This window comes from Solanum dulcamara, chromosome 8, assembly GCF_947179165.1.
Source record: "Solanum dulcamara chromosome 8, daSolDulc1.2, whole genome shotgun sequence".
Classification (NCBI taxonomy): Eukaryota; Viridiplantae; Streptophyta; class Magnoliopsida; order Solanales; family Solanaceae; genus Solanum; species Solanum dulcamara.
The window spans coordinates 12,588,109-12,610,998 of NC_077244.1; the positions used below are offsets into that span (position 1 = coordinate 12,588,109).

General features: G+C 38.0%; 1 protein-coding gene and 1 pseudogene across 2 annotated transcripts; one reads left to right on the top strand and one right to left on the bottom strand.

The window, feature by feature from the left end:
• Positions 1-312: 312 nt before the first annotated feature.
• On the bottom strand, positions 313-1,475 carry LOC129900248 (uncharacterized). The gene has a single exon (XM_055975179.1). It carries the CDS (start codon positions 1,444-1,446, stop codon positions 727-729), a length of 720 nt encoding a protein of 239 aa, XP_055831154.1. The 5' UTR covers positions 1,447-1,475; the 3' UTR covers positions 313-726.
• A 2,117-nt stretch (positions 1,476-3,592) lies between these two features.
• Positions 3,593-22,265, top strand: LOC129899308 (E3 SUMO-protein ligase SIZ1-like; annotated as a pseudogene). The gene is made up of 17 exons (XR_008769498.1): positions 3,593-3,803; positions 4,009-4,064; positions 6,201-6,281; positions 6,764-6,806; positions 8,589-8,661; positions 8,914-9,070; positions 9,555-9,691; positions 10,145-10,213; positions 13,767-13,854; positions 13,930-14,005; positions 14,395-14,468; positions 14,707-14,814; positions 15,365-15,526; positions 19,867-19,971; positions 20,073-20,153; positions 20,303-21,452; positions 21,837-22,265. The product of XR_008769498.1 is annotated as an E3 SUMO-protein ligase SIZ1-like (transcript).
• Positions 22,266-22,890: the final 625 nt, after the last annotated feature.

A 22,890-nucleotide genomic window follows, 5' to 3' on the forward strand; every position in this document is an offset into this window, starting at 1 on the left:
CGAAACAATTTACTAATATATCATATAGCAATTGGACCAATGTTGATGCCATACATGACTACGTCAAACAATAGTTTGTCGAGCATCCCATTACAAATGCTACTTCTGATGAGAGGGTTGAGGAGATAGATCAACTTTTATGTTGGTTATATTCGGATAGATCGACTTTTATGTTGGTTATATTCAGGGTTCATAAAATCCCCAATATACGTAAAGGCATGGTTCCTAGAATGTGTCGCCAAGGTTCATGAAAAATACATTGATGTTCAAAAAAAAAGAAAAGAAGCATACTCAAACAACAACAACAACAACAACAACCCAGTGAAATCCCACATTGTGGGGTCTGGGGAGGGTAGAGTGTACGCAGACCTGACTCCTACCAATGTAGGACGGCTGTTTCCGAAAGACCCTCGGCTCAATAAAAGCATAGAAAAAGGTCAGACAAGAATATTAGAATAAATAAGTAGATGACGAAAATGGTCCAAACAATATTATAATCAAAGCACAAAAACAGTAGATATTATTATTGGATAATAACATAAATACCATAAATAGCATACATCAGAGTACAAGAAATCATAGTGCGTTAATACGCCTACGAATAAGGGAGAATAAAACCATTATGTACTAGCCTTCTACCCTAATGTGTGTCCTCCATACCCTCCTATCTAGGGTCATGTCCTCGGTAAGTCGTAAATGCGCCATGTCCTGTCTGATCACCTCTCCTCAATATTTCTTCGGCCTACCCCTACCTCTTCTGAAATAATCCATGGCCAGCCTCTCACATCTCCGCACTGGTGCATCTGGAACTCTCCTCTTCACATGTCCAAACCATCTCAGTCGCGTTTCCCGCATCTTGTCTTCCACCGAGGCCACTCCTACCTTTTCTCGAATAGCCTCATTTCTAATCTTGTCACTCTTGGTATGCCCACACATCCATCTCAACATTCTCATCTCGGCAACCTTCATCCTTTGCACGTGGGAGACCTTAACTGGCCAACACTCCGCCCCATACAACATAGCTGGTCTAACGACCACTTTGTAGAACTTGCCCTTAAGTTGTGGTGGCACCTTCTTGTCACATAACACACCGGAGGCGAGCCTCCATTTCATCCATCCTGCCCCAATACGGTGTGTGACATCCTCGTCGATCTCTCCGCTGTCTTGCATGATAGAACCAAGGTACTTAAAACTACTTCTCTTTTGGATGGCTTGGTCCCCGAGCCTAACTTCCGCGCCAACCTCTTGAGGTGTCTCACTGAACTTGCACTCTAGGTACTCTGTCTTGGTCCTACTCATCTTAAACCCCTTAGACTCCAAGGTGCGTCTCCAATCTTCCAGCTTAGCGTTAACTCCGCTACGAGTCTCATCGATGAGGACTATGTCGTCCGCAAAAAGCATACACCATGGCACCTCACCTTGAATTTGTCGCGTCAATCCATCCATCACCAAGGCAAATAGGAACGGGCTAAGAGCTGATCCTTAGTGCAACCCCATCATAACTGGGAAGTGTTCTGAGTCCCCTCCTATTGTCCTTACCCTGGTTTTGGCACCCTCGTACATGTCCTTGATCACCTTTATGTACGCTACATGTACACCTTTAGCCTCCAAACATCTCCATAGTATGTCTCGTGGGACTTTATCGTAAGCCTTTTCCAAGTCGATGAACACCATATGCAAGTCTCTTTTCCTCTCCCTATATTGCTCCATTAGTCTCCTCATAAGGTGGATGACTTCTGTAGTTGAGCATCCCGGCATAAATCCGAACTGGTTCTCTGAAATAGACACGCCTCTCCTCACCCTCATCTCTACTACTCTTTCCCACACTTTCATAGTATGGCTTAGAAGCTTAATACCTCTATAGTTGTCACAGCTCTGGCTATCCCCTTTATTTTTGTAAAGCGGGATCATGATGCTCGATCTCCATTCTACGGGCATCGTTGTCGTCGTAAAGATGACATTAAATAACCTAGTCAGCCATTCCAAACCTACCGAGCCCGCACTCTTCCAGAATTCTCCAGGGATCTCGTCAGGTCCGGTCGCTCTTCCCCAGCGCATCCTACGAACAACATCCTTAACCTCATCGACCGTAATACTCCTACAACCCCCAAAATCGTGACTCCTTCCTGTATGTTCCAAATCTCCCAACATAATTTCTCTGTCCCCTTTGTCATTCAAAAGTTTATGGAAGTATGACTGCCATCTTTGTTTGATAAGGGTCTCCTCTACCAATACTTTTCCGTCTTCGTCTTTAATGCACTTCACTTGATCCACATCGCGTGCCCTTCTCTCCCGGGCCCTGGCTAGCCTGAATAATTTTCTGTCCCCACCTTTCTCTTTCAGTTCAGTATAAAGACGTTCAAAAGCTGCTATTTTTGCCGTTGCAACCGCCGACTTCGCCTCCTTCCTCGCTATCTTATACAGTTCTCCATTTGTCCACTTCTCCACCTCATCCTTGCTCTCCATCAACTTAGCATACGCCACCTTCTTTGCTTCCACTTTCCCTTGCACTTCTCCATTCCACCACCAGTCCCCTCGATGCCGACTACGACTGCCTGTCGAGACTCCTAGCACTTCCTTTGCTACAACCCTAATATAACTAGCTGTCCTATCCCACATATCGTTCGCATCCCCACTACTATCCTAGGCCCCCATATCCTTCAATTTCTCTCCCATCTCGAGGGCACTAACCGTTGTCAAACTCCCCCATCTGATCCTAGGTCGTTCTTCCCCGACCCTCCTCGTCCTTGTCATCTTTATCCCTAAATCCATCACTAAGAGCTTATGTCGGGTTGTAAGGTTGTCGATCGGGATGACCTTACAGTCTTTGCACAAACCCTTATCATCCTTCCTGAGGAGTAAAAAATCTATCTGAGTTTTAGCCACTAAGCTACGGAAGGTTACCAAGTGGTCCTCCTTCTTTGGGAAACTCGAGTTGGCTATCACCAATCCAAGCATACTCAAACATACAATCATTTCTTAGAGCATCCCCTTTTAAGTGGAGGTAGAGGAGATGGAGATGATGTCGATGGTGAGAGGTGGGATCGTATAATGCTTAAGCTGAAAGGTGTTTTAAGGACTAAGCATTGTGGAACAAACTGATTTAAATTTGTATTTGACGTTATAATTAATTTATATAATTTAATGCATATATTATATTGCTCATATATTCCTTAATGATCAATATAGTTATTATCGATTTAAATAATCAACACAAAATAAGATCGACGAATAAATCATACAATAAACCAAAAAAATAACATACCTATAAATCTAAACTACCAATACTTTTTGTAGTGTTGCCAGTTTTACCGGCGCTATATATGCCATTTTAGGAATGTCACACTCCTTCGCTCATAGTTGTTGATAATCAGACAAAAAGTGGCGCTATATCTAATTTTTATCAACTTTAATTTTGCACTTTATTAATCGGTCACATTTCTTTTTTCACACATCATTTGGATTTCTGACTCACTAAAAATATCATTCTTTTTTGAAACGTAAGAAATAATAATTTTTTTTTTATAAATAAAGAAAAAAATTAAAAAAAATTAAGAGCTTGATATCCCAGTTTAAGTGATACTAGGGGTTACAAACCCGGATTTGTTTGCATGAAATAAACCGTATTTGATAATGATGGATACGTCCGTAATTTTTGGTTGTAATCTGATTATAGATTATATGAATTATTGTCCAAAAGAGTCTGTAATTTGAAATATAAATAAGAAAAAAAGAAGCTAAATCGCCGTGAAGCAGCAGCTATTTGCTGAAAAACCCTATGTTATTCCAGGTTCATCCTGAAGGTAATTTTTTTCTCAATTTTTTTGATTAATACTTCAATTCTAACTGTTGTTTTTTGTGAATTTTACATTTTATGATCGGATTTTTATTTGAAACTTGCTAAGGAATTCCATTGATTTTTTTTTTAAGGATTTTGATTTTTTCCGGTAATAATTTGGATATGAATTGATGTTTTCATGTGTTGTTTCTGGGTGAATTTATGATCAGGCCAAAACATTTGGTAGTGGAGTATCATCAGGCTTGTGAAAATGCTTAGCTGCAAGGTAATTAGGTTTAATTGAATGTCATTGATATTTTTTTTTTTTGCTCTACTGTTGGCATTCATTTAATCACCTTTTGTCATTGAGTTTGTTGCTTTCTTTTATAGTATATATCTGTAGGATCAGTGTGAGTTAGATAGAGTAATTTTCCTAAAAAAGATGAATTTTTTAATACAAGAATGAGATACATTGGTAGATTGATGGTAGTTGATTGATGAGGGCAGAACCCCAATACTAAAAATAAAGCCTGTGCTAGTCAGATATAGTATAGTTAGGGCTCGAACCCCACAAAGAACCCAACTTTTGAAACTAGGGCTGAAACAAATCAATTGAACTCATTTCAAAGAAAGAAGATTAAAAAATAGAAGAAAAGTGTTCCACCTAGGAATAGGAAAGGAATAGATCTTTACATGTACATTTCATCTTTTTCTAAAATAATAAGAAATAAATTATTCCCCACCGAGGACGTGTACTAGGTCTTTGCTGATTCCTTGCAACACGGTGCATCTCTTAGTAAAGAGGCATGAAAAGTGGAGACTTTGGGACTAAATAAGCTTTCAAATCAATTTGTTGTTGGTAGTTGAAACTTGAAAGCAATTTAAATCAAATAATTTGTTCAAACATCATAAAACAAATATTTAAAGTGATCTAAAGTTTTGAGCCAAGACTAAAGAGATTTACTGAAGGAAGAAAGTGGGAAACCTGACTTGAGATGATTAGTTTAGATTTCTCTCTTTGATTAAGAGCATAAATATTAATTAGCTTCACAGATATAATTGTCTATTTCTGTCCCCTATATGCTAAGTTTTCTCTCGAATAACTATAACCTAAAGATACCAGAAACACATTGAGAATTCAATTTATGTGTGTTTATAAACAGCATATTTTAGATAACAATGAAGCTTCTCTCGAATACTCCAACTCTGATAGCAGTCTCCTGCAACCAATTCTTCTCTCATAATAAACTTGTTGTAGGAGAACCACTAGTGAAAATACTTCAAGCACACGATTCCCTTTGAATTCCTCTCTTGTGTAAATTAAGCTACAATCTCGATGAATTCACCATAAAAAATACACAATAGGTATTAATTCAAGAAACTAAAATCTAAACTATTACATCATCAAGTTTCCATAAAGAAAAGTTACTCCATAAAAGAGTTCATATCATAACTCATAGATTTTGAACAGCTAGATTGTGAACCAATTAGGAGAATGTAATCTCTCTCCCAAGTTCCTTGGCTGAAATCTTCAGTATACGGTCCATAATTAAGATCCCTAACTTGTGGAACAAATACGTTTACTTGAGGATATGTCAAAAGGACCAAAATATCCTTAAAGTACAACTTCTAGGTTGGTGCTTCGGTGCTGGATTTTGCACATTCTTATCACACAAGACTCCGTATGCGAGCCTCCATTTCATCCACCTCACTTCAATACGATGTGGGACATCCTCGCTGATCTCACCATTTCCAAGCAATAAGCAGTTGGTCAAGGGAATTGGAATAACTATAATCAAAATATATGATCAAGTTTAAAAGCCATTTTAAAATTCTGATTTGGATGAAAAAATAATAGTTTTATGGCTTTTAAAACTATTTTTTTTTAAAAAACTAACTTTTGATTTTTTTCCTGAATCAATAAAAGTTCCTTCATAACATTTTAAAATAATTAATGTATCAATTTACCAACTGTATTTACTCTCTGCTGTTGCACTCTTATAGACAGAGTCCATAGGTAATGAGGCGCATGCCTTGGCACCTTAGTGCCCACACTGAAGCGCCACTGAAGCCAAGCACACAATTTGGCTTTAAGTGAGTTTTCAGGGATGAAGTGTGCCTCAAACTCAAACGAGCCTTTAACAGAGTGATTGGTCCAACCTCTTCCCGTTTATGAGGAGTGAGGACTATGGAGGCTTGGGATAGTTGATCTCATCTCACCTTCAAGACAGTCTCCTCATGGTAGAGTAGTTGATGTACTCTGTCGTCAGAGTTTGTTATAGTCTAATAAAAAAGTACAGCAACGTGAAGTAGGAAATTAATCTGGGCATTATCTCACATAATGTCCTTCTGAGGTACAATTTGGTGTTAGGGAACTGGATGCACCTGTCTATTTTAAGTGACAATTAGTATTCTCTTATAGGATAAATTGGCACATTTTCGGATAAAGGAGCTCAAAGATGTGCTTACTCAACTTGGTCTCTCAAAGCAAGGAAAGAAGCAGGTTTGAACATTTTATTGATTGTTCGTGGTTTCATATGTTGAACTTGTATGTTGAACTTGGATTCTTTGTGCCAAACAGTTTCCTGTATCTTTGTTACATCTGTGTTGTGTTAAAGCCATATTGTGCTGTATAAGTCCTGAAACAGTTTGTTTTATTTCTTTATAAGTTATTTATATCATGATATTTGTAGGGTCAATTACATTTTATTCAGTTGGTCCTTTTCATCAGTTGTTGGCAAGTATGTGTAATAAGACTTTGGTGTTGTCTACTATTCCTTTTGAATAAGGGCTTACTTTTGGAATCTTGTTATCAGTTTTAGTATGAGTGAGAGTATGCTTAATTTTTTGGCTATTTTGCTTTTATGATTCACAGGTTTCCTTTCTTTATAACAAGTTGGTTTTCACTGTAGCCCAACTTTGAATTAGTAATTATTTTTTATTATCATTGGTATGTGTCTGACAGTCATATTTGTCATGATGTAGGATCTTGTTGATCGCATATTAGCTATCCTTTCAAATGAACAAGGTGAGCAGCCACATATCTTGCTTGGATAAATTCCAGGGAACTGTTAGACGTATTCTACTTGTAGATATTGTTTTTGTGTAGTTTTACCATCTATTTTTGTTCTCAACTATTTTTTCATTCTTCATACCATTCCTACTAGTGATATGCACTCATTTTTTGGGTGACTTTGTCAAACTTTTCTTTGTAGTAACTCCATATGATGTCAAAAAATTCATTTTAGTATATCTAGAACTGCCCTTCCTCCAAATGCTAACCTTTCCTGTTTCTTATGTACTTTTTTTTAGTGTGACCTTGTCAAACTTTGTCTTTGTCGTTCATTCATGTACATCAAGAGATCTACTTTAGTACCTCTGGAACTCCCCTCCTCCCAAGTGTAGTGATGATAAATGGGCCGTTTGGGCTGAAGTTTGGCGGGTTAAGATGGTTGAACCAATAGATGAGCTAATGGCCAACCTTGCCCAAAGCTTGTTTGGGCTAAAAGATGATGGACCATAACCCAATCCTTTCAATTTGACTCAACTTTTATTATTTCCTTTTAGAGATATTAATAAATTTTCTATCAATTATATTGTTAGGCATTAATATTGTTTTTTCATCAAATATAGGGTTTAAAAAGGTCTTGACCTGCACGGTTCATTGCCTTAAGATTTTGGATTAGATATTCAGATTTTCACATAATATCAGAGCAAGACTTGGGACTATTGCTCTTTAAATTTTTTATGTACATAAGCAACAATGTTTTTGTGTTTTTAACAACAGAGGTAGGTGTATGCATACCTTACCCTTACCTTTAGGGTACAGAGGTTGTTTCCAATAGAACCTCCTTAGGTTAAATTTTATGAATGAATAAGTATAACCCACAATTTGAAAAAAGTTTTTGCAATTACAAACCCCCCAAAAACCTGGGTGAACACAAATACTCGGTTAAAGTTTTGTGACTTAAAATAATTATGGAGAGAAAAGGTTACAGAGGTTGAAAAAGCACTGATTGAATCTAAGTATATTCCTTGGAGGTGGCCCCCGGGCTTAGCTCTCTTGACAAAGGTTGAGGGATTTGAGGGTTTAAGTTCGAGTCCTACTCCAAGTGAACTAAGCCTAGTATTGAAGTGGAGAAGGGTAGAGGTGTGGGCCCACCATCCCCGAGTTTCAAAGACTGTGGTTGGTCCTAAGGGTTGACTCTAGATGGATTTCTCGGTATCAAAGAAAGAAAAAAAGTATATTCTTGGAGGCACTCAATGACAAATTAATATATATCCATAAGGGGAAATGGGACAAGGAAATAAGTTTGTCTACAAATCCTTCCATTGAATTTTGGGTTTACTCGTGTAAAAGAAAAGACTGAGATACTACATTGATTGTGATTATCATGCTTCTTACTTAGCTGGGTCCCTTTTTGTGTGCCACAATTCGGGTTGAGAGATTTTCTTCTATTTTGTTATTTTATGTTCAACTTTTATTATACTCGAATATCCTTCTTTTAATGTAGGATTTGATTCCTTTCATATTTGTGCAACAAACCAAACCATATTTCTAAGTGTAGCCTATCAAACAACTAAGACTTTTGTTGCTCTTTGCTTGCCTCGGTTACCCTTTGAAAGCACAATTAGAGTAAAGAGTTCCTCTTCCTTTCGTGTAATTTTCTATGTGAAATGCTAGCTTTACTTTTAATATCCTGCTCTTAGTTGTGGTATGTGTTGGCTTTCATGCTTGCACAGAAAACCATGTTCTTAGTTGTACTATTTTGAATAGCTAATGCTAACATATTTATGTGATTTCAAACAGTTTCAGGAATGTGTACAAAGAAAAATAGTGTTGGAAAGGAAGAGGTTGCGAAACTTGTTGATGGAATTTACAGGTATAAAACAGCCCTGCTCCTGAGTACTTTTAAGTAACAGGAGAGAAGGTTTCTTTTATCAGGATTTACCGAGAAATAAGCTTGTATTACTTCTTCGTGTCAAATGTCCATTTGCATCAGTGGGACATGATTCTGTTTAATTCATTTTGCCCTTGTTAACTTGGATGAAACAGACATGATAATTGTTTACCTTGTAGACTTTATTCAGGAATTCTTTGTTTTTTTTGTAGTAATGTTTGTTGCTTCTTCCAGAAAAATGCAAGTGAATGGGGCAACTGACCTAGCATCTAAGTCAGAAATTGTCTCAGATAGCAGTAATGTAAAGTTAAAAGAGGAAATTGAAGATACTTACCAGATGGAGATTCGATGTCCCTGTGAAAGCTCGCTGCAAGCTGAAACGATGATTCAGGTTTTTCTTCTGTGCTGATCTCTTCATCAGCCTTAATTGTGAAAATAAATTGCACATGCAGAAGTATCCTGTGTATTGCCCTGATTGAGGAAAGGCTCCTCTAATGTTCAGATTATCTTTCAAAGAAAGTGTGTAGTAAATTTTGTACGCCAGACATCTTCAATTTGTACAAGGTTTTTCTCGTCTAATATAGGCCTGTACCAATATTGAGATTTGAGATGTTTTATTGTTGACCTTTGTTATACTCTATGAGCATTATTAAGGTTTCAATGTAGGCATATCTTCATCTTCTTCATCGCTGCATGGCTGTGATTTGAGCAGAAATTATGTGTTCATTATTCTATTTCTGTATCAGTGAGGGGCATATGCATTGTTTGTATGTGATGATGTATCAATATATGATGTCAGCCCTAGTATTTGAAGCTTCTGTTTCTTTTTATTTATTACACTTCATTTTGTGTTTAAAAGGGAATTTTGCATGCAGTGTGAAAATATAAGATGCCGCACATGGCAACATGCGAGCTGTGTCATCATTCCGGAAAAGCCCATGGAGGGGGGTTCTCCTCCAGTTTTACCTGAAACTTTTTACTGTCAATTGTGCAGATTGAGCCGTGCAGATCCGTAAGTTGTCACTTATTCTTCTGTTTACCTAGCTTCATCTGATTTTCTAAACCAGAGGATGTTACAGTGCAAGTACATTCTGTTTTCTTCTTCGTTAAACATCATAGTGCATACAGTCATGTATATTCAATTATACTTTCTTCCTTTGTTCCTTTTTGGGATTTGGTGGTTGCAGTTGTGGGAGACGGGTGGGAGAATTTGGCTTTAAAGAGCCTGTGGATTAATCTGTGACAGAACGAGTTATTGCCACTTCATATTTATATCCTTGTTGTAGGTCTGATATCCTTAAGCATTGCCAGTGTGGGAGTAAAATATTAAAGGAGAGACTGGCGTTAATTGTACTATGAAATGACACTTCATTTTCTGTGCATATATATACTTAAGTGTTGCCTTTTTTTTTTTTTTTTGATTGTAAGTGCTTTGGCCTTCACTAATCAGATTATTTATATGCAGGTTCTGGGTGACAGTGTCAATCCCTTTATATCCTGCTAAGTGGGTTATCACTAGTTTACCTGTAGATAGGTGAGTTACTTCTATCCTGTTAGTCTTGTGAAGCTATTATGTCTAGGAATAGGTCAGCTGCTGTTCCTTCTTGTTTGGGTTTAAATTTACATTGTTTGTGTTATTAATTTCTTTAAAGCAAGTTCTTTTTCTTCAAAAATCCAAAAGCACAACAAAGGTGACAAGGTCATGAAGCAAAAAGCAAGAAGTGACTCACATAGTTTTGGACATTTTACAATTTGATACATATATGAATTTAGTACTATAGTAATAACATTTCAGTTAAATTAGCTAATCTTATCATCCGATGTCGATGTGCAATAATGTCAATATTAATCCAACTTATCAAAGTTGAGTATCAAAGAATTGACTGATTCTTGTTGTGATCACTTTCCATGTCATTGTTTGGAACACACTTGTGTAAAGTGCATGGCTTTGCCCATGAAGTGATGACCGCTTTCTTCGTATTGCTTTGTTGTTTTAATCGAAGAAGTTATGGCTTTTAATGACACTGCCTTGAACTGTGTCAACGAAGTCAGAGCAGACAGTTTTTAATGCCTATTTTGGTGGTTATTAAGAAAGGAGAATTTTGTTTCTTTTCCCTCGTACAGATGGGATAGGATGGGGTTTGTTTCTAGCATAAAACGCGTTCTGTTAAATAAAAATTTAATATATGGGTGCTAGCTAATTATTAGTTATCACATTTTTTGCACATTAATTTACATAAGCAATTATAAATAAAAAGTAATTTCTTTTTATTAATTATCCTTAGTAACAGGGTGCTATTCTATTTCTGCCTTCTATTGTCTGATGCAGAAGAGAGGCATAAAGGTGGAAATAATAGGATATGATCTTATCTTTGTCTCTCTCAGTGATGGGTTTGGTATTTGAGTGATTAAAGCATTTTTGAAATGGGGTCACGGCATGAGTTTAATCTTGCATCTGGTGTGTATGCAAAGTTAGTATATTATTAAATGACAGATCTTTTTGTATTTGTATCTACACCATGTTAGGTCCGAAGTACCAATTAAAGATGAAAAATATCTGAAAATGTAAGATTGGCATCATGTAGAAATATGTTACTAATTTTAATCACATTCAGTTACATCCAAGTCATAGTGTGCATTTAATGTAGGGATAACACATACATACCCCATCAACTTGTCCCGAATTTTCAACTATATACCTAAACTTTGCAGGGATCTTATTATCTCCTTAAGACTTCTTCGAAGTAGAATAAATACTTGCTTTCTATGGACAACCAGATTTCGTGTCGAGGGTTGTAATAGACGGCACTCACACGTGTATTTTACCGCTTAAAGTTTTCCCCACTTTTTTCTCTTCTTTAAGACCTTCACTATCACAACAATGCCCATTTTTTCCATGCACTATATGCAAATACACAAGGCACCATCTTCATCCCTCCACTCTCGGCACATCAGAACATCTCAACCACCAATTTTCCATATCTAAAGCCCCATCCCATTCGTCTTCATATACACACACGGCACTCACACATGTATTTTACCCCTTCAATTTTTCCCCACTTTTTTTCTCTTTTTTTCTCTTCTTTAAGACCTTCACTATCACAACAATGCCCATTTTTTCCACGCACTATATGCAAATACACAAGGCACTATCTTCATCCCTCCACTCTCGACACATCAGAACATCTCAACCACCAATTTTCCATATCTAAAGCCCCTTCCCATTCGTCTTCCTATACACACCCATTAGTGATAACCATGCACAATAAACCACCAAGCAAAACGCTCATTGCCATATCCACCACAATATTTTCAGTTCTTCACCACACCCCAGCAACCCACCTCTCATTTCACTTCAAAGCCCCACCTTTTCCTTCACTGCCATAACCAACATCTGTCCACATGGACACAGACACCATTCACTAGAGGATTCTTCCTATTTCCATACTGGAATGGAGGTCCTTCTATAGAGTTCTCTGAGCAATTTATTTTCCATTTGACCAAGTCTGCAGAATCATTTTAGATTGGATTCAAGTGAGTTTCTTGAGGGGTGTTGTGGAGAATAAAAAGGAAAGAAAAAGGTCTCGCTGGAGAGGATTTTTCTGGTCAAAGTTTCTTTGTTACAAATCTGAGCTAAAGGGGTTTATGAGGAGTTTTTTTGAAAATAAAAAGAGAAAGGGACAGAGGAGATAAAAGAGTAATTGCCAGAAAATCTATTACAACCAAGCTTTGTTTTCTTTTCTCGAAAGTTTGTGCCACTGACAATGGGAGAGATGACACTAAGTAAAATGAAGAGAAATAAGAGAACAGTGGGAAAATATATTTGATGAAAGGAAATGCTGTAAATAATAAAATTTTAACCTGATTTTGCTCTTTACACACCTCAATGGAGTGAATGGGCTCTCTATGCCATTGCAGCAAAAGATGGTGTGATTATTCCACTTCAGAACAGTCTGGAGTCATAGGACTGCCACAAACATTAGGTGTGTAGTTGAAATTCGGGACACGTTGAGGGGGTGTTTATGTCTTATCCCTTTAAGTATATGACTCCCATTGCTTCATTCCCCCTCCTTATGCTGGTTTGTGATATGTATTTGTGTACATTGTCAAGTTGAAATCGCAAAATATGTTGGGTGTATGGAGTATGAGGAAGTTTTGGTGTGAAATTGGATTGAATTCTTAGCTTTTTCGAAATTAGATTTACATTTAGAAATCTGCAAAAAATACAATAATCACAATTTATTATGGTTAAGACATCTAAAGTATATTTGACAATGACGGTCAAAGAAAATTGTTGATTGCTCAAATAGTAATAATAATGTTCTTTTGGGGCGAAGGGAGTATTCTTTAAAACTTATTGTAGATATATTAACTCATCGAGATGATCTATTATGTGCTTTCTGGTCATAGTTTAACGACTCTTCTTGGTCCTCTTCATGCTATACTTTGAAGAGGAGCATGCTTAACCCAAGATAATTTGCAGAAGAAGGGTGTTTCATGTTAAGTAATAGATGTTATTTTTGTGGAGAGGATCTGGAATCACTCAATCACCTATTTATTCATTGCAAAGTGGCTAAGCAATGCTGGGAGCTCTTCCTAAATCTGTGTCTTGTAGTCTGGGTAATGCCTTCAGATGTTAGTAGTCTACTAGAAAACTGGAATGGGCAGAAGATTACAAGTATCCAGAAACAGTTTTGGAAGATTGTCCCTGTGTATTTTCTGGACCATTTGGAATGAGAGAAGAACCATATTTCTAGAGTCAAGAACTTGCGTCTTCAAAAACTGTTATTTTTGGAGTGAGAGAAATTTGCTAGACAATATGGATCAAAATATGGATTTCTTGGATTCACTTGGGAATTATGTAACTTGAACTTATTGTAGGATATTTGTTTCTGTACATTTCTGTACCTTCTTGGTATTTCTATTAATAAAACTTTTACCTTATCAAAATAATAATAATTGATTTTGCCTTTTTAAACTGCTTGTTCTATTGTGACCATACTGCCTTTTTCATATTGACGTTATATTGTGTTGGCGCAACTATAATTTCATTTGTGAATCACTTTTAACATTTGAAAATTTTTCAGCACAAACCAAATGCAAACGATTGAGAAATTATTTCACCTCAGTAGAGCCGACATGGAGTTATTGGCAAAGCAGGACTACGATGTTCAGGTTGTTGGTTGAATATAATGACTTGCCCGTGAGTAGTTATTGTGTATTCATGGTGTTTGTTTTGTAAAATTTCAGGCTTGGTGCATGCTTCTCAATGACAAGGTAGAATTTAGGATGCAGTGGCCTCAGTATGCTGATTTGCAGGTCAATGGTATGCTCTATTCTCTCTTGCTTCATTTATATAATCTCGAGCCATGCGGAATTATGTGCTGAAAATATATCCTTCTCCAGTAACTCGCTCTGGGTCTGGCAACATATTCTGTATATTATGTGTTAGATATGTTTCTTCTCTCCGATGCAAAGGCCTGGTCAGCCTTGATATGGAATATGCAGTTGTAGAACTCACAGGCGCAAGCAAACTTAGAACAGTGTTTTTGACTTTTATTTGTACCCTTCTCATGTTAAATATATTCTGTCTTTGTTCTTGTTTGTTTTCTCCAAAAGCAATCTCCATAAACATGATAAAAAACTGTTTCACTTCTAATTTTGTTAAAGAATTTTTTGCCAGTTCAGTAATTTTTATTATATTTGAACCAACAGGAGTTCCAGTACGTTGCATAAATAGACCTGGCTCACAATTATTAGGTGCAAATGGTCGAGATGATGGTCCAATGGTGAGTATCTCATTTATGCATACCTTTCTATCTTCCTAGTTTTTTGGGAGAGGCAAGTTAGTTGTACATATATGTGCTGCTCGTGGTTGCCTAAGGCAAAACTATCTGTGACTATACTTTGTAGTTGTATTTAATGCTTGCTACTTTCCATTTCTTGGTTTTTGTATTGACATATATACAGAAGAGCTTTTGTTTTCCTGAATGTTCCTCTCAAGTTTATGTCTTGCTGTTTTGACAGATCACAGTATTCTCCAGAGGTGGAATCAACAAAATTTTGTTAACAGGATGTGATGCTCGTATCTTTTGCTTTGGAGTTAGACTTGTAAGGCGTCGTACTCTCGTACAGGTAGTCAAATTTCTCCAATTACATGTGTAACTTATTTGTTTCAAAAGCTGTTGCATATTAAGTATTTCGGAGAAGTTTGTGATTATTTTTTGGGAACAATTTATTGTGTATGTTATCACTTCGTCTCATCATCTTCTCTCTTTAATAGTATTGCACCACAGCTGCTTTATGTGTTTCTAAGAATTGTGCACTATATCTGCCCTAATGAGCAGTAACTGGTGTTATTTCTGAGATTCTTAAAGACTAGTCAGAGGATTTTTGTTTCTCAGGCATGTCTTGAAGTAGGCTCAGGCAATTGCATTGCTAATCATCTCTTGAGCAAAGTTCATTTGGGGGATGTGGAGTTTGGTGATATGTAGTTGTAATTGAGGTTTTTTTTTTTTTTAAAAAGCTATCTTCTAATATTACTTTTAATTCCCCTTCTCGTAGTATATTTCTGCTCGCTTTACTCATCTAGGTTGCCTAATAGTATAGACATGTACATGCACATGGGTCCTGTTGTATGACCCTTTTATGGTGGTGTCTGAATAAAATTTTGTTTTATTTTTAGATTCTCAATACTATCCCTAAAGAGCCAGATGGTGAGGCATTTGATGATGCTCTTGCGCGCGTTCGTCGTTGCATTGGTGGGGGGACTTCCACTGAAAATGCTGACAGCGACAGTGACCTCGAAGTGGTTGCGGATTCTATACCAGTGAATCTTCGATGCCCTGTAAGCAAATTCTGATGTTGTAATCTTCTTTTTTTCCACTGCCCTTTTCCGATGTTCTTATGTTTAATTATTGCATCATCTCTGCTCCACTTTCCCTGTGGTGTTAGTCTTCTCTTGTATTCTCTCTCATTGCCAAAAGAAGAAAGTGATTGATATTTAAAATTTGGCATTTTCCTGATGAGTTTCACTATCTTCACCTTGGTAGCTGCTAATATGCTATGGTTGCATCACACATAATTTTTTTTTATGGGATATATCCTTACCCCCACCCCCCCTCTCTCTCCCCCTCCTCCCATTTACGTTTGGTTTAAAGTAGACAGTCAAGCTGCAAAGTTGGCAATAGCTTTCTCATAGAAGTCTCTTCACATGCAATCAGAGCAATTGTAATGCACATTTTTCAGCAGTATACATGATTTGTTTTTTTTAAAAAAAAATAATTTTAACGACCCTTGGGGGGTGGGCTGAGCAACACCCCCAGGCCTTAACATAAATAATTAAAAGCAAAAGTACAAGGAGGGGGACATAAACCTTACCTCTGATCCCATGGTGGTTCATTAGTCGGCCAACCTGCTAAAGTAGGCCAACTCATCCCCAATACTATAAAAGGAAACCTAGAATCTAAACACCTAGAAGAGAGACTCCTCTCGATACATAGAATCTAGGAAAACATAAATAAGGGAGACTCTCCCCTTACAAAAGTAAGAAAAGAAAATACAAAACTAATCCTATTCAAAAAAGCTATAAACTTAAAAAAGAACATAGCTAAATTGAAAAGGTTAAGGAAGAACAAAAGGGGTATAGAGGACATCTATACCAGTGAACTAGAAGTCCCTTTACAGTAGGACTAAGGGGGTTTCTTGATCCTTTTTAGTTTCCTCCCCCTGAAATTTGTCATTCCCATTCTTTCCAGAATGTAGCTTCCTCTAACTTGTGCTGGCAGTTGATGTTGAGTGTAGAAATGCTGGGAGATATCAAATTTGTGGCTCCACTTGGACAAGTAGTCTGCTGTACAGTTAGCCTCCCTGTAAACATGGTTGCATTGAAAAAATTCCAATTGCTCAATTAGGACACGAAGCTCCTTGAGGTATTGCTGGATCATCCTAGGGGAAGTAGTATTATTGGTGAGCCATTTAACTAGTAGTTCAGAGTCAACTTCCAAGATGATCCTTTGAAACTCATGCTGAACACACCAGTGAATGCCATAGGTAGCTGCTTGTATTTCTGCTTGATTGTTGGTCCTAAATCCAAGAGTAGAAAAGGCATAGATCAAAGCACCCGGAGGATCCCTCAGAGTTCCTCCTCCTCCTATCTCTCCAGGGTTCCCCAATTCACTCTCATCAGTGTTGATTTTGTAAATGCTGCTAGGAGGTTTAATCCATGTGACTGTAGTGACCTTCATATCATGATTGCACTTTTCCATCATTATAACTAGATGCCTCCAGTTGTTAGGCCAGTGCAGGTAAGGAAAAACAGTGAAAAGGAGATGTGTGATGTCTTTGAGAATCAGGAACTTGACTGTATTAATGCTTGATTGTTTTGCGCCATATATAGCTGAGCACCTGTTCTTCCATAAGTTCCAGCAGATGAATATTGGGAGAGAGTGAAATATGAGTTTCTGAACTTCATTTTTGAATCCCATACTCCACCATCTCATCAATAGATTCCTTAGGGGAATGGGACTATGGTTGATACCCAAATGCTCAGAACAACACTTCCAAATATACTGAGAAAAATTTCCAGTAACAAAGATATGCTCAATGTTGTCAAGTCCAGGTCTGATACAACAAGAGCAATTGGCAGGTTCCACCCCAAACACAGTAATTTTGTCATTGGTGGGAAGTTTCCTTCATAAAGCCCTCCAAACTAGAAATGAATGTTTGAAAAAGATGTTTTTATGTCAACTATAATTATTGATCATTGTCTGTGTTTTGTTCTGTCTGATAATTTCCCAGGCTGAGCTACAAGTGAACTTACCATTGTCTGTAGGTTTCCAGATTGCAACATCAGGGACCCCTTGTTGGTATTGAACATTAGTGCCAAGATCTTGGGAACCAAAAGAGGGTGAACCTATTGCCTCACCTTGTATTCATTCCAGTGTCCATCCTCCAAAAACAGAGAAACTTTGATGTTATTAGGCCTGGAGTTGTCCATTCTGTAGTGTGCCAGAGCCCCTACACCTAGCCAATCATCCCACCAAAAATGACATGTCCCTGAGTTGACTTTCCAGCTGATATGAGTCTCCACAATGTGTTTGTTCCTCATCATATACTTCCACAATAGTGACTGACCAGTGTGCCACTTTTTAGCAACTGGATTAGCCCTTTGACAGAACTTGGCTCTCAGAAACTGACCCCAAAGAGTAGGTTTTGTTCTAAAAGTCCACCACTGCTTATACTGAAGAGAAGTGCAAACATCCAAAGGATTTCTTACCCCTATTCGCCCCTCCTCATAAGGATAGCTGAGAGTTTCCCAGGAAGCCCAGTGATATTTCTTTCTTTCCTTATCTCATCCCCAAAAGAAATCAGCAGTGAGGTGCTTGATGTATTTGATGGTAGTTTTGGGGGGAGAAATAGCTGATAGAGTATGAATTGGAATAGACTGAAGGACATGTTTTACAAGAGTAACTCTACCTCCATAGCTTAGGATCCTTGACTGCCAACCACTAATCTTTTTCACCACCTTAGCCACTAAATCAGAGTAGTAGATGATTCTTTGTCTCCCAATGTATAGAGGACAACCAAGATAAGTAATGGGACTTCCCTTCTTGGTGAAACCAGTAACATGTTTGATCATATCAGAAACTGCAGCAGGGGTCTTTTCAGGAACCATCAAAATGGCTTTTCTCTCTATTGATAAGCTGATCTGAGACAGTCTCATAAGTAGAAAGAGTATTCATGATCAGTTGAAGAGATTGCTTCTTACTAGATGTAAACATAATAATATCATCAGCAAAACTCAAGTGGCTGATTTTAGGTCCACTAATCTCCATTTTGAAACCATGATAGAGCTGATCATGATGCAAAAGATTCAGCATTCTAGACAACACTTCAGCTCCTAGAATAAATAAAGCTGGGGAGAGGGGGTCTCCTTGCTTGAGACCTCTAGTGGAACGGAAAAAGCCATATCTTGTACCATTGATGATAATTGAATACCAAATATTGCTCATGATTCTCCAAACCATATCAATGAATACTTCCCCAAAACCCATTTTCCGCAGAACCACACAAGTGAAGGACCAAGACACCCTATTATATGCCTTAGCCATGTCTAATTTGATCACCGCATTATCGCCATCCTTAGGCTTTCTGATTCCATGAATGATTTCCTGTGCAAGCATGATGTTATCAGAAATGCTCCTACCTTTCACAAATCCAGATTGTTTTCTGAAATGTGATTAGGAAGAATGGGAGCAAGTCTAAGACAAAGAAGCTTGGATGTGATTTTATTGGTGAAGTTACTGAGACTTATTGTCCTGAACTCCGTGAGCTTGTGAGGATTATCAACTTTAGGAAGAAGAACAAGGCATGCATGAGTCATGAACTTTGGCATAATGTGTCCAGAAAAGAAAGATTGCACAGCAGCTAACAGGTCCAACTTAATGATTTCCTAGCAGGATAGAAAGAACTTGCCATTCATACCATCTGGACCAGCAGCTGAGTTTGGATTCATAGAAGAAACTACTTGTTTAAGCTCCTTAATAGTAGGCATGTCTTGAAGAGTCTGGTTTTGCTCAGGAGTAGCCATTCTAGGGAATTTAGGTTTTCATTTGATTGTTGAAAGGAGCAACAATGGGGTCTATTTCTTCAAAGCATTGTCTTTTCTGTTTGAGGCATCACCTTATCAAGTCAGATGATGAACGACAAATCAGCAGAGGATGTTAATAGATGTTGTTTCTCCAGCACCCAGAACTTTGGCTTAGTGAAAAGAACACAACACACGATGTCTGGTTTAGGCACATAACGCACATCATGAGTTCAACCCTACCATGGATAAAAGTTGGTACTTAAATTTTGGAGCCCCCCCCCCCCCCCCAAAAAAAAAAAAAAGGGAAAAAAAGAAAGGGAAAGAGATTTATTGTTGACTCGCCTCGAAATTCCAGCTCCTCCTGTTATTATCTGGAAAAAAGAGAGATTGTTCCTATCTTAAAGGGCAGCCCGGTGCACTAAAGCTCCCGCCATGCGCAGGGTCCGGGGAAGGGCCCGACCACAAGGGTCTATCATAAATTTGAATAATTTGCTTCCATTGGATTTGTTTTATTTTGTTTGATGGTTTCTTATGTTTACCACTTTCTAAGGCAGCATGAATCACATTATGATTTTCTTGTGTGCATCTATGTGCAGATGAGTGGTTCAAGAATGAAGGTTGCCGGAAGATTCAAACCCTGTGTACATATGGGCTGCTTTGATCTTGAAGTCTTTGTTGAAATGAATCAAAGGTCGAGGAAGGCAAGTAACTATGCCCCAGGTTTACGTGTCTGTCAGGCTTAGATTAAAATCTCTGTTGTATCTGCTGTTATTTAGTAACAAATATTATTGATATGATGTAGTGGCAATGCCCAATCTGTCTCAAGAACTACTCTCTGGAGCATATCGTTATAGATCCGTATTTCAATCGGATCACTTCTCAGGTATGGGTAGTAATTATCTGTGATACTACACTATCTTAATCTTGTTGTTTATTATTCACTTCCCAGGTATGGCTAGTTTTGCTTGTGACCTAACTATGTTAACCTCATTATTCTTTTTTGTGTTTCTTGTTTTGGCTTTTCTGGTGCAGCTTCAAACTTGTGGAGAAGAAGTGTCGGAAATTGAAGTGAAACCTGATGGTTCTTGGCGTGCAAAGGCAGAAGGGGATCAAAGGAGTATTGGGGATCTTGGACAGTGGCACTTACCTGATGGGACTCTCATTGAATCTCAGGATATAGAGTCAAAACCCAGGCCTGGAATTCTTAAGCATGTTCTACAGGAAGGAAGCTCTGAAAGCTGTGGACTTAAAGTTGGGTTGAAGAAGAACAGAAATGGTTTGTGGGAAATTAACAAACCTGAAGGTATGCAGACATTTCCATATGGTGATGGAGTAAGAGAGAACTTAGAAAATCATATTCAAGATATCATTCCCATGAGCAGCAGTGCCACTGGGAGTGGCAAGGAAGGTGAAGATCCCAGTGTTAATCAGGCTGGTGTCGTTAGCTTTGATTTCCCTACCAATGGGTTTGAACTTGAAACCATTTCTCCAAATTTTGTCCCAACATATGGTTGTAATGACCGGAATCCCCCAGTACCAGTTAGAGGTGCTGAAATTATTTTCATAAGTGATTCTGACGAAGAAAATGAGCCATTCATCTCTTCTGCATCCACTTATAATAACAACCATACCGATGCACCTATAGTCTCTTTTGCGGGTAGGCCTAAAGGAATTTCAGATTCTTGCCATGACAACCAGGCACTTGTTAATGATGGTAATTCATGCCTGGGGCTGTTGAATGCAGAATTTGGGATGAATATGTGGCCTTTGCCTACTGTTAACCAGGCCCCCCCAAGCTTTCAGTTATTTGGTTCAGATATGCATCAGGGTTCTATTAACTATGCAAGCTCTACCAATGGCTACTCGTTGGCTGCAGATACTGGCATTGGATCTTGTACTCTTCTTCCTGAATCTTCTGTTGATCGTTCGAATGCTTTAGTTAAGAATACCGTAATATGTAATGGTATTGAGGGATCACTTCATATATTTCTTCCTCTACCATCGGATGCATCAGTTGAGGCTGATGTGGCGCATCAGCCAGGTGTGTCAACTGGCGTTCACACTGAGGATTGGGTTTCACTTAGGCTTGGCGCAGGTGGGGATTCTGCAGTTGCAAATGGGTTGAACTCAGGGAAGCCGCCGCAAACCAAAGACTCTTCCTTGGATGCATTGGCTGACACTGGTATTTCCCTATTTATAGATATTGTGTTGGAGATTAGAAAGAGAAACTGAGAAATGTCAACATTCACATTATATGTGCATTTATAGTGTGGGCTAATACTTCTAATTGCAACAAATATTATTTAGGGTAAATAGACCACAATTATTTGTTCTGTGACTAGTCATGTTTGGATGCATAATATGATAAAGTTGAAAACTCTAATATAAGCACATACACGCACCTAGAGTAACTTTACGGAACTCCGATGCTATTTGTACATTTTTGAAGTAGTTCTCAAAGTGCATGATAGATGTTATATGTGAGATGAGATATGTTCGTCTGAATTATTCTTCTCCTTTGTTCTTCTGTTGAAGTTATCTGAACCTATTCTTAATGAATACACAGCTTCATTGCTTGTTGGTGGGAATGACGGAGTATCAATGAAGAGCGGTAGAAAAAGATCAGATGGTCCATTTAATTTTCGTCGCAAGCGTCGTTCTGTTAGACGGATATCCAAATAGTGATTCAGACACTGAATAGGGAGCCAATTCCTCATAGGAGGAATGATGGTTACTTCTACTGCAAAACTGAGTATTCAACCACATGATATCTTGTTTGTAAGATCATCTCTGAATCGATCTTTTTGGCTTGGAGATGAACATGCATCTACCAACAGAGAAACTGACTTCAACTCCTGTGCTGGAAATTTAGGAGTTCTGATAGGTGAACTCTCAAACCTCCAGTTTTTGTATTCTATTGTCTGGACTCGGAATCCCCCACTCCCATACCCTCCTTTGCATTATGAAGAGGGCCTGGCCGTATACTTCTCTTTCATTTTGTGGATGATTCCTTGCAAGTGAATTGTACATTTGGATAGCTTGAATAGGGCAAGCTAATTGTACATTTGGATAGCTTAGCTAGGTTTAAAATGTACTAGCAACACCAGTTGGTATTTACCACTGGATGTAAAGTAGAAAAAGGGGGGGGGGGGGGAGGGGGAGCCATTTATTCATTCAGAGGAGATGGGCCTATAGCCTGTAAATCTTAATACATTGAGTAATTTATAGACTATAGCATTTTGGAATTTGTGTTTCTCTTGTTGAGTACTCCTATAGTTAATCATTGAGATGATGGGAGGTTATGGTTAAATTTCAACCATAATAACAAGGATGGTCACTTTTTCTCATTTAAGCCTTGATAGACGGAGTTGCCCCAAAATATTTGTTGATGGGAGTCCGTTAATGTTCCTAGTGTACTAGTTGGATTTCACGAAAGTTGGTCTAGATAACACCTTTTATCATAAAAAGAGAATCATGCTGGCCATGGACTTTTTGACAGCCAGGTTTTAATCTCCTTGTAGTTTTGGAACGACTTAGTGCAGTAATATCTGAATCTTTTATAATCCCCCCTCTTCCAATGAGCATTTATCATTTAGGAATCATAAGAAAGTTGCCATACG